This window comes from Ceratosolen solmsi, unplaced genomic scaffold (assembly GCF_000503995.2).
Source record: "Ceratosolen solmsi marchali unplaced genomic scaffold, CerSol_1.0 scaffold4, whole genome shotgun sequence".
Classification (NCBI taxonomy): Eukaryota; Metazoa; Arthropoda; class Insecta; order Hymenoptera; family Agaonidae; genus Ceratosolen; species Ceratosolen solmsi.
The window spans coordinates 262,464-275,078 of NW_011948449.1; the positions used below are offsets into that span (position 1 = coordinate 262,464).

Genomic DNA, 12,615 nt, shown 5'->3' on the forward strand with positions numbered 1-12,615 from the left:
AAGAGTGTTAAATAATTATCAATAAAAAATCTTTAAATTTTGTTCCAATCAGTATATTTTAAAACAATACAATATAAAATAGTATCATAAAATAAATAAAATAGCGAAGAAAAGGATTCGACAATATTCAGTTATTACCTTATACGCTGATCTTGTCGTGCCTTTTCTAGTCGCTTGTCCTTGGCACGACGATTTTGGAACCAAATTTTTATCTGAGTCTCGGTAAGATTTAGTGCTGCTGCAAGTTCAAAGCGCCGGCTACGGGATATATACTCTCCTCTAATGTATTCCGATTCAAGCTTCAGTGTTTGCTCAAGACTGAATGTTGTACGCTGACGACGTGGACGGCCCACCTTTTTCTTTCGCCTAGCTACTGTATGACCATCACAAAATAATTGCAAAAATAAATTATTTATTACTGTGAGAATTTAAACATTTCATAAATTGCTCGAAGTTTTTTCTATTAAGATTATGGCGTTGGTCACAGTCGACTTGCTTAACGAATGAAATGTAGCAATTTTCTAAAATATATATTTTATCATGGACTTATCTACTCTATAACTAAAGATTATTACGTCTTTAAAATTTTGTATAAAGATGTGCTAGTATTTGAATTTTATCAGATTAATTTTTGAATTAATTTTGTTGAGGTTTCATTATTATTTGAAACATTAAATTATACACTGTTTTCAATTTATTTATTTTCTTTAATTCATAAAATTTTGAATTTATAAAAGAAATTCGATGGTTAATATTAAAGTTTTAAAAACAACTGCTTACACATTTTTACGAATTATGTATCTCGATGTATGTTATGTAAACCCGATAAAATTAACAATCAATTTTATTTAACGACAATCATTCATAATTATAAAAATTTCTAAATTTATTTTAAGTTGTCGTTGTTAAGTTATTTTCTATTATTTAATATAGTCGATTCTTATTTTTTACTTATAATTGAGATCATCATATACGATATTTTATTGATTCTTACTCAATTTAATGTAAATTTAATTGCGATAAAAGAATTTAAAATTAAACGATATCTTAAATTGATAACTCTTTTTGAATATATTACTGCACGAATATTGAAACGGATATATATGCATGCAGCCGTAAAAAATAGGAAGTGAAAAAATCTCTGAAGGGCCATTTTAAGGCTGCCAAATAAGAAGTGTCGGATGAATAGGTAATATCTTTGTAGTATCAGGCTTCACATCGTTCACATAGGTGGCCAAGATATGATGGTAAAGGGAAACCTACCCCGGTTCACTTCCGTTTGGGTGGTCTGACACTGCACATCCTAATTATAAAACGCTATTATGCCTCTTGTGTCCGCTGTTAAACTAACATAATAGAGATTTGCTCGCGAAACTTCCAAACTGAATATTTTTTTTAATTCATGATTGCAATAATTATCACCTAATCGAGTACCATATATTAAACAACTCTTTTAATGAACAATTCCTCTAGCAATATTATTTTCTTTAAAATGGAATCGTTATTATATACTATTTTGTATGTACATTCTTGAAAATGTAAATTCAATTTCAATTTATAAATTGATAAATTTTATATAAAAAATAAATTATAACTTGAAAAGAAAAAATTAATGCATGAAAATGGAAGCTGCCAATTTATAAATATAATCATGATATAATAATACTTACAATAAATAATGTACATTGCTGCAAGAATTATAAAAATATACTTATATTTATTTGCATATGATGCATGCGAAATGGTGTAACAGTTGTAAAAGTATTATGCACGTATGCGTCAATGAATAATCGTTACAAATTAAAATCATATGCATACATTTGCTTATATATTTTATCGTATAGAATATTCGTATTTGTAATAATACTAAAACTTAATAAGAAAACAAAATAAATACACTAATTTTCGAACATTGCAAAATATTTTCTAATAAGATGAAATAAAAGAAATTTTTTTGTTAAATAATAATTTTTATAAACAATATGTATAAATAATAAGAATATTATATTTTATTATATTTTACATTGGAAGTTTTAATTTGGTAACGCCATGTGGCTATTTAACTTTTACGCATTGCTTGTTGAAAATAGAAAATATTAATGGAATTTTCAAAAACAAATAGCCCAAGGTAATAGGGTCAAGATTGTTTAATGAAGGGTATACATACAAAATTTATGAATAATATTTTTAAAGTATTATCATTATACTTATGCAAACCATTATATACACATTTCTACTTGCTCGAAGAGTATTAGACACGATTACGTGGGTAACGGACCAAAAAATCCTTTTACATTGCGCGACTCTTATATGCATCCCTCTATACGTAATGTAAATCGTCGAACAATCAATTAAGGTATTGGAGGTCAATTGAGCATGATTAAATATACTATGATAAATATTAATAAAGTCTATATTTAAATACACACTTGCAGTTGTTGTAACAAGTCATTACTTGATTTCAATTAAGATTTAACGCCGTAAGTTACATAAATTTTTATCCTAGTTATTTAATAATTTAATACTAGTAAAAAATCTTGTTATACGTTTTATATTTAACTAATCAATAGCATTCTATATATTACTGTGCATATAACATTCTCTATATATACTCAATACTTTATATATAACATTCTATATTTGATATGATTGTACAATATTACAATATATCTTGACTTTTATAATCCATAAAAATGTACAAGAAATAATTTTCAATAATATTTGAATTGAAAATAAATTGTAATTTCTAATACTTTATACATTATATATACAAATTTCACATTACAAAATATATAATATATAGATAATATGCATGTAAATACGTCCATTATTATTTCTAAATCATTTGCCAATAAATAAAAGAAGTTTGATTCAACATTCATCAACATTCTCCAAAAAATTATATTAAAATTTATGTTTTTAAAAACCTTTTCTCGCTTCACTTAAGATTTCCGCATGGGATCGTTTAAGATTACAAAGGCGAAAGTTGAAGTCCTGTATGTTGAAGAAAAGTATCCACTGGATTGTTCATATGGCGTATATTTTCGTATGAATGTGTGTACGTGCGCGGGCGAGCGCATATATAGATAAATCAGCAACATATTGAGATGCGGCCAAGCGCGTTCGCATAATCTCATCACAATATAGTCTGCACGAGGTGGCGAGGCGAAAAGATAAATCCATCTTTCTTTCCTCATATCTTTATATGTCACATATACATTACACTCCTTCTCCACAGATTCCATCCCCCATGTACGCTCGCATTTTTGCTATCTTTCCATTTCTTTTTCTAACACACATATTCTAATATACGCACTTATGTATATAGAAAATGTACTAGTAAATAGAAAAAATCACGATTGTTTATAATATCGATATTACTATGATTAAACTTCTTTGCTAATAGTAAAGATTCAAGTTTAAGCGCATTAAGGAATTTTTTCTTTAAAATAAATAAATATATAGCCTGAACTATTTGTACAATTCATAATTTAGAAGTCGTGCAATATTGACTGAGAATAATGAATAATACTTACAAAAAGCTGCAAGCCCATGCAAATGCTGTTCGACTCTTGTTGCATGATCAAAAGTGCCGTGGAGATGCGATAATTGTAGCTGGTTCCAGTGCGAAGGCGCTGCTACTGGTTTTAAAAACAATCGGGGTACAAAAGATAGAGTATCATTGTTGATATTGTATTGCTGTTTGGGAAGCTTTGAGGATGGTGTTGAGTGATCATCTTCGTCTTCCTCATCACCACTGTTACATGATATGTCCACTATCTCAACTTCGTTATCTTCATTTTCTTCTTTCCTTTCGATGACAAGATGTGGACTTTTGATTTTTGCAGGCTCGCTTGTTTCGCACGTTTCGTAAATTCGTGCAAAGAATTCCCGGGGTAATGATGGACGAGTTTTCGTTGTCAGTGAGGTAAAGCACATTTTGGACATGTTATTAATTTTGATAGAGCGTTATTAATTTTGATAGAGCTTTTTTATTTATTAATAAACCAATTCTCTTATGCTTATTATTTTCTTTATTAAAGTTACTTCAAATTAATTTTATCCTTTTATTCTATCTTACCACAATGATTTATAATATTATATTTTGCAACTTTTTACCATTAATTTTATGCATTTATGTATATTTAATTTGGTATGTTAATTAATTTATATGATTTATTAAATACTCTTCCTTAGTAAATGCAAATTATTCGATTCGATTTTACTATACTTTCATATTTATTATGTATATATATATATATATATATATATATATATCACTTTTTTAATTTACTTAGCCTTTTGAGACATTATACATCTGTAGAAGAAGTTATTATCTACATTTCAAATAATTTAATACAATCACATTATATATTTAGGATTATTCTCGAAGTAAAAATTTCATCTTATAATTGAAAGTTATTAATAATGTAAGAATCCATTTTTATTTCTCATTTTGAAACACTGTGGAATATTAAATAAGTACTAAGACCCGTTATTGACACTGAATACTAATTAAATAATGTTACTTTAGCTTATTAATAATTTCGTTACATAATTTTTAGAAGAAGTTACCTTCTTCTGTTTAATACAGATCTGTTTGATCTAGTTAATCAGCAGATTAATTTATTTATGTAATTAATAAGATTATAAGATAATTGACACATATGAATATAACTTGGTAATGCACACTTCACTTAAATTAAAGAGGCTACGAGCAAGTATGTATCTTGTTTTACTATCACATGCTTATTTTGTATAATATTAAACGAAAGTCAAAAATCATATTTACAATGTCTTATATATATATATATATATATATATATGTGTGTGTGTGTAAGTATGTACGTAATTACGTTTATATGTATAAAACAATTATTCTTGTAAGGAGCCAAAGTAAACAAGCCGAGCAAAGCACCGAGGTAAATTGGACGGAGGCCCGAGAGCGTGTGTCGGTCTGATTTCTGTTATGGTAGGAGCAGGAAGAAAAGAAGGAAGCCCGCAGCACGCGCGGAGGATGATAATGACCAGTTCCTCTTCTCTACCCCAATTTTCGTTCACTCCTATTCTGCGTCGTACCTTCATTCCCCCACTTTAACCCCACATACACTTATTGCCATTTCAACGTTATGCCAGTCATCAAATATTAATTTTTTGGTCAAATTCGTTTAATTAATTTATTTATTCCTGAACTTTGAATAACAATTTTTTTACTACAAAAATACAAGTTTAAATATAATAAATTATCTTGCAGTTTGTACCGTATGATTTTTTCATTAATTAATCACTAACATTCGTAGAAATATTTTTAAATAAAATTCTTTGGAATTTAATGATGCTATTCTACATAAAAAGTAGATTCAGAAAGTAATAATTAATAAAATAAAAATTAAAATCGAAAATAAATTTATTCATTTTCAATTAAAATTTACTTGCTGTATGATTTGTCTATATTTCTATATTATATAAAATTCTTGAAATAATTCAATAAATATTACTATTTATATGAAATATATGAAATATATAAAATCAATTATGCGAAATTAAATTATGTAAATGTATTTCATGTATATAAAGTAATGAAAAGTAACTATTTTATGTATAAAAATTTTAAAAATACTTATAGAAAATTTCATCAGACTATATAATGAATTACATATTAAAATTTTATATAAAAATAATGGATGCACTTAATATTTCTATTTGTGAGACGGAAAAAGCGAAAAAAGGAATACTATTAATCATCTTGGAGAAAATTAAAAAGAAGACCCTTAACTCGTCAAAAGCATTGAAAGAAATCAAAATAATAAGTAATTCGGGAGATTGCAAGTTGTGCACGTATCCGTGAAAATCCTGGAAATTGCTGATTCTTATTTTTACATTATGTAGAATGTTCTTATAACATTTTCATATCAATACAGGAATACATTATAATTTATATTTAAATATTTGCTGTTCTTAAAAATTTTATGTAAATATCTTTTATTGATAGTGATTACCTTTAATGTATTTTTTTAACAAGTACATTTATTTCTAAGTCAGATGTTATACAATTTTTTATATTTTTTATATTTGAAAATTTTTTTTATGTAAAAATTTTGCTTAAGTAATAAAATTATTTATTTGCAAATGAAACTAATATATTTTCAGTCGCGGTACCAATTTAGAATATATTATAAATGTATTTTTATAAATATTTATTTTTTTTTATAAGAATAGTGTTCAATAAATGGAATGAATATATACATAATTCTAAGAAACCCATTATCTGGAATTTTGATTCTATCAAACATAATAACTTTTACAAGGATCATTATAATTGTTTATTATTTTGTTACAGATTTATAATACAAATATTAAAGATTAATATGACAAATGCTATATAAAATTCAAATCAATAATGTATCAATTATTTGTAAATTGTATAGTTTATTTTGATAAAGATATTAATACAATATTATTAAATAAGTAACATAAAATACAATATTTATGTAAAGGAAATTGTTTAAGATAATTTAAAAATGTATCAAAGTATATTTATAATTAAATTGATATTAAGAATTTTATTGATTTTTAATTTTCATGATACTGCCAATTATTTATGAGAAACATATTAAATAGATAAATGTTTGAACATAATTTAGAATGTATATTTATTAATGAAAAAAAATGTTAAATTACATTTATTCAAACACTTTTTAAAATGTTGTTAAATATAAAATTATCTGAACAATAATATTGTAGTTAGGAGTATTTAATAAAATTATAATTGACACCAAAAATTATTTGTAAATTTTTTTTCATAAAATAAACAAAATAAAGCCCATTACATTAAAGTATAAATATGAGTATTTATACATTTACATCTAAATATAGTTTGAAATCATAAATTCGTTCATTTGTTCCGCAGAATTAGCTAAGAATCACGCGTAAACGTTGTTCGTAATATGAGTCACTAAGCTTTTTAAGTAAATTTTCCTTAAAACTATTGGCTGTATGTAATAAAGTGCTGGACGAATGAATTTGTTGTTTACATGTGATCGCAACTGCGGTCACAATATTACCGTATAAGAGAGTAACGCACATTTGCACGACACTTACATTAGCTGCATTCGGGCAAAAGCCCTATTTGTGAGTACTCCGACCAATGTGCGCTAGGATCCTTAATCGGCTTCCACGCATACGACCAATCGCACGGCGGTCCCCACTCTCAGACTTGTTTTATACATCCTCCTTCTCCAGCAACCGCTACCACACCATCAGCGCCCCGTCGGATAACGTTAGCCGCGGTTCGTGCGATTAATTCGCTTTGTATGCGCTTAAAAAGCGAGCTGAAGTTTGGAAGGGTAAGCAATACACAGACTTATACGCCTTATTACAATTATTATATGAATTGTTATTGCTTGGATTTTCTCAAATGGAGTTCTTGAAACTCGCGGAAAATTAATAAAGACTAACAGAAATGTACTCTGAACGTTAGGACATAATTTAAGAAGGGATGATGATGATAGTAGATAGAAAATCGTACGCCATTGTTGAGAGCGTCGAGGCGGTAATTTACGCAACTTCGCGTTTGAATTGCGTTAATTGAGCTTCTACCGTGGTTACTGCCAACGGATTTCACGACGACTAATTTTCATTATTTTGATTTGATACTCATGTATTTCTTTACAATAATATTATATTTATTTTATATTCTTACGTTCTCGAAAGCTACATGCTTATCATTTATCTTAATCATCCAAACAAGTGTATCTAATATAATTGAAGATATTTTATACTAACATATAAGTTGCTATTACAATAAGATATGATATTTATCAATATGATAAATACAATCATAGATATTCACATGAAGGATTATAATCTCTTTATAGCTCTATGTTTTTAAATTTGTTCTTTAAGCAATATTTTAAAATATTATAAAAAGAATTTATTAATAATTATAAATTATAATATTGATTTTATAACTAAATAATTATGTGTTTTGGTGTATATTAATGTAATGATAAAATAAACACAATCAAAGTTATGAACTTTAATTTAACGTCAAATTTATTTAAAAGTTTCAAGTTTCAATAAAAGTTTGAAAATAAAAATCTTTCTTATTTCTATTAAACATGATAATAAAATGATTTAAGTAGAGATATTTTATTATACAATTAGAATTATTATTCTGTGTAATAAATAATTAAAAAATTTCCATTGGATATATAATATAATTAAGAAACATTAGTAAATGAGGCTTTATATATAATTCATAATATATTGTTACATCAATATATTTAACTATATTTTTATTTTAAATTCAGTATCCGCTAGATATTTTATATACTGGGATATAAAACACAATATTTTTGTTTATATATTATATGAAATGTAAGGTTTCAAAAAAGTTTCAAACTTAATTCAAAGTGATTTCATTTATTTTAAAATATTTTATTACCAGCAAATTTTTTACCTTATAATTTATTATTATACAATTGGTATTATTTTATTGCTAAACAGTTTGATTTATTTTTGTAAATTGCATTAACTATTTAAAAAAACTTTCTTCATTTATTCATCTACTTTATTCCTCTAAAAAATATGTTTAATTTATTTGTACATAAAAAATTCGATCACCTCTGCACGTTATATATTATTATTAAATTAATTTGTTTCAAAACAAGTGCTTAATCCATCTCTTAGCCACTCTAAAGTAATTTTATATTTTATTATAGAAGGTTTAACTCTTCATTAATATAAAAGCCAACATTATCATTATTTATTCTTTATTATAGATTTAGTCTATGTTATATGGATTTTTAGGAATTTTCACATCATTTTTGTTAATTGCATAAAAATTTATAGTAAATGTCGGTTAAAAAAGATTTTTATTTACTTTGTTATCTTGTATTTATTAAAAGGAACCTTTATTTATATAATGATTTATTTAATATATATGATTTATTTATATATATATCTCTAATTATTTGTATCTCGCAAATAAATACAATTCACAATAAAAATTTACGTATATAAATAATTTATTACATTTGAAATAAATATTCTAAGGAATCTTCAGAAGATATAGGTACGTATATTCGTATTTATACGACTCAATTAAATATACATCATACACCTTACAAAGTTATAACTGTCATACGTAATCTACATATAACGTAGTAGCCTAAGCAATACTAAGACCAGATAAGAAATTCTGTGATCAGTATTAAATCCAGAGACCAGTAAGTCCAAATTACAAGAAACTAAAAAATAATAAGAAACAAATTATTGATATGAAACATAATAACAAATTTAAAACAAGACATAATTATTATCCGATAAAAATTTGTTTAATAATGTCTCATGCATTTAGATATATTTAAAAAATGATGTTTCATGTTAAAAATAATTAATTTTATTACATATATTTTAGAGTTTTATAGATTACTAAAATGCAATTAATTTTATTAGAAACTAAATAAAATTTTATTTAAAATTATATATCTACATATATAATAAACAGTTCATTTATCATGGATGTTTCATAGGATTTATTAAATACTTTGAAGTATAAGAGAAAAGGAAAAATATTTTTCTCATGAAAATTATTTTATACATACAACTTAGATAGTCTAATTATGTAATCAAGTTTTGTTTTAAAGCGAAGACAAAAAGTGATTTAAATAATTTTAATAGATTTAAACATTAATTAAATTTTTTTCTGAAAATGATAGATCGGTTATTTAAAAAGTGATTTTGACTATTAAAGATTGTATATTAACTGATTAAAATTTCTCAGGCGCGGTGTGGTAGTAAATAGTAATTTGTATAAAAAATGTAAAAATTTGATTTTTGTGTAAATTAAAAGCAACTAAAAATTTATTAATCTTACTTTTAACAACGAAATTTTATATTATTAGTTTGTAATAATAAAATCTCTTCAATATTATAGACATTTTCTATACATCTATAAAGTTTAAAAATTATAATAGTAATTTAAAACTACCGTACAAAACAATTAATTATCAAATAATTTAGGTTTAATACTATTATTTCAAGATTTTCAATTATAAATTGTAGAGTTTATTTCCATTGAGATAATAAATTTAAATTATTATATAATTTAATAAGTGCATACATCTCTTTTCTATTATTTATTATCACCCACATCTAGTTCTGAGCTGCTAAAATCAAAATTTTATAGCTATTGATTATTATTCTAATATTCTAATTTTTCAAAGTATTCTAACATTTTCATGGTTTTTAATAAAAATATAATTGTATCATTTCGAAATTTCAAGAATTTGGGTATTTTAATCGTATGTTTTATGATTATCAAACACCTAACTATAGTAAGTAGATATATATATTCAAAGTGTTTAAATAGAGGGTCAATTATTTGTCGATGTTTAGTTCTAAAACAAATATTCGATAAATTAAGAAATATATTCTTATTATGAAAGAAAAAATCAAATTATTAAAGGTCTTTGCTTTTCTTTTATACTTGGCGTTTTTCAAATAAAACCTTACGATAACATTTCAATATTACTCTTTGTATTGTAAAAAATATACATTTTTCTTATCTATTTCAATTCAACGTTTTGTTTCTATTTACTTCAATTTAAATACTTTAGTCTGCAACTTGCTTGCAATGGCAGCTTCATCAGGTACCTTATTAGTATTTCAATATTTCGTGATTTATGTATATGTACATAAAGATTATAAAAAGCATTGTTTATTTAATTTATACACACAATTTCATGAATAATAATTATTATTAACATTATAAATTATTTTATAATTAATCAGTTTATATTTTTTTTTCGAATTAAATTAAACTTATAAATTTAAATTAAATATAAAAAATTAATAAAAAAATGAGAAAATTGATATATTATTAATGATTGATCTATTAATCACTAATAATTAAAAGTTGAAGTCATAGTAAATTTAATAATGATAATAATTTTGCCTAAATCTACAAATTTGTATCACAAAGAATATATGATTAATGGATTCATTAATTTTTAATATTTAATCTGATATAAAACCATACAATCTTATTATTATCAATCTTTTTATTTAAAAAAGTGTTAATTATTTGAATAATAACTTTAATTGATTTCTTTATTCATTAATAATTTGTAATATAAAAAATATTCATGCTAGGTATACAAGTAAACAATTTTTAGATTATTTTATGTAAAATAGCTTTTGAAATATTTTCAAACTTTTGATAAAATATTTACTCGTAATTTAATTAACAAAATTTAGTTTTAAAATACTAATAAAAGAGTATATTTTATTGAACTATTAAAATACCGAATCTTGTACAGCCAATTTAATACTTAATATTTGAAGTAAAAAATTTGAAATTTGATTAAATATTAAATTACCGTGTAATCGAAGTATTGAAGCGTAGTTATAAATTGAAATAAATTTATAAAAAATGATATACTATTCTATATCTCATGCATTGGTTAGTTTATAATAATTTAATGAATTTAAATGACAAATATTCGAGAAGAATTGGATATAAAAATATGTTTTAAAAAGTTTAAAACTGAAAGAAATTTCGTTTCAATACAGTTTGCTAGATTAATTCAAAGAAATAAGAAAGTATTTTATTAACTATGTAATTAAAAAATAAACAATGTTTTATACCATTAATATAATTTATTAAGTAATACACAAATAAATCGTTTTAAAAATAGTCGAGTTAATCAGTTTTAATAAGCATTTTCATGAGCATAAATTTATTATAAAAATCTGTATGTATTATGTGTAATTTACAAAGCAATTCTTTATTGAATTTTTTTACAAAATTTAAAAACTATTAATGATTAATATTTTAAAATCAATATTAATCTAAAGTTTTATTTTATACATTTTTGATGAAATTATTTTTAAAAGGAAATTATTATTATATTTTAATACATTTGATCCTAAAATACTGCTTTTTTAAATGTTTCATATCATGTCCCTTTGGCGCAGAGGATAGCGCGTTGGACTTCTAATCCAAAGGTCGTGGGTTCGATCCCCACAAGGGATGGATAGGTTTTTTTTTCATTCATATTAATTTCTTAGAAAATAATGGGTACACTAATTCTTATGAAAATTTGGAATTATTTGCGGGGTGGTATATCTAAATGTTTTTTAAATATTTTTAAATATATTTTTTAAATCATTTGTTAGAATTAATCTCATTTATACACAGAAGAGATTATATTGTAGTTATATTATTAATTTATTAGTTTCTCTACAATTTTTCTTTATAAATAAGACAGACTTTAGGTTTCAGCGGAATCTTTTTAATTAAAATTGTTCGTTAACATTTTTACAGAGTTTTCAATTTTATTATTAAAAAGATAATTGTCTTAAGTGATCTATTTTGGTGCTTGAAAAATGACAATTTTCAAATATTCATTATCGTGTACATCATTACAATTGTAAAAGAAAAAGAAATAATTTATAAAAGGGAAATAAATTTTCAACTTTTTTAATAAATACAATTACAATAATATTCGAGTAAATAATCTAATAAAGTAATAAATGCGATTGATAGTGATATTGATGTTGTAATGAAACTATGAATTTAATTAATATATAATTTTGCACATTTTTGTT

At 23.9% G+C, this 12,615-nt stretch overlaps 1 protein-coding gene and 1 non-coding gene across 2 annotated transcripts in view; one reads left to right on the forward strand and one right to left on the reverse strand.

Annotated features, from left to right (window-relative positions):
- Nucleotides 1-3,939, reverse strand: part of LOC105366484 (transcription factor rough) — a 4,863-nt gene extending 924 nt beyond the window's left edge. Inside the window, exons 1-2 of the mRNA XM_011504942.1 lie at nucleotides 3,537-3,939; nucleotides 139-373 (exon numbers count right to left, since the gene is read on the reverse strand). Of these exons, the coding sequence (XP_011503244.1) occupies nucleotides 139-373; nucleotides 3,537-3,939 (638 nt within the window). The remainder of the gene's footprint in view (nucleotides 1-138; nucleotides 374-3,536) is intronic.
- Nucleotides 3,940-11,967: 8,028 nt separating this feature from the next.
- TRNAR-UCU (transfer RNA arginine (anticodon UCU)) lies at nucleotides 11,968-12,040 on the forward strand. Its single transcript has one exon. It is a non-coding gene; the product is annotated as a tRNA-Arg (tRNA).
- Nucleotides 12,041-12,615: the final 575 nt, after the last annotated feature.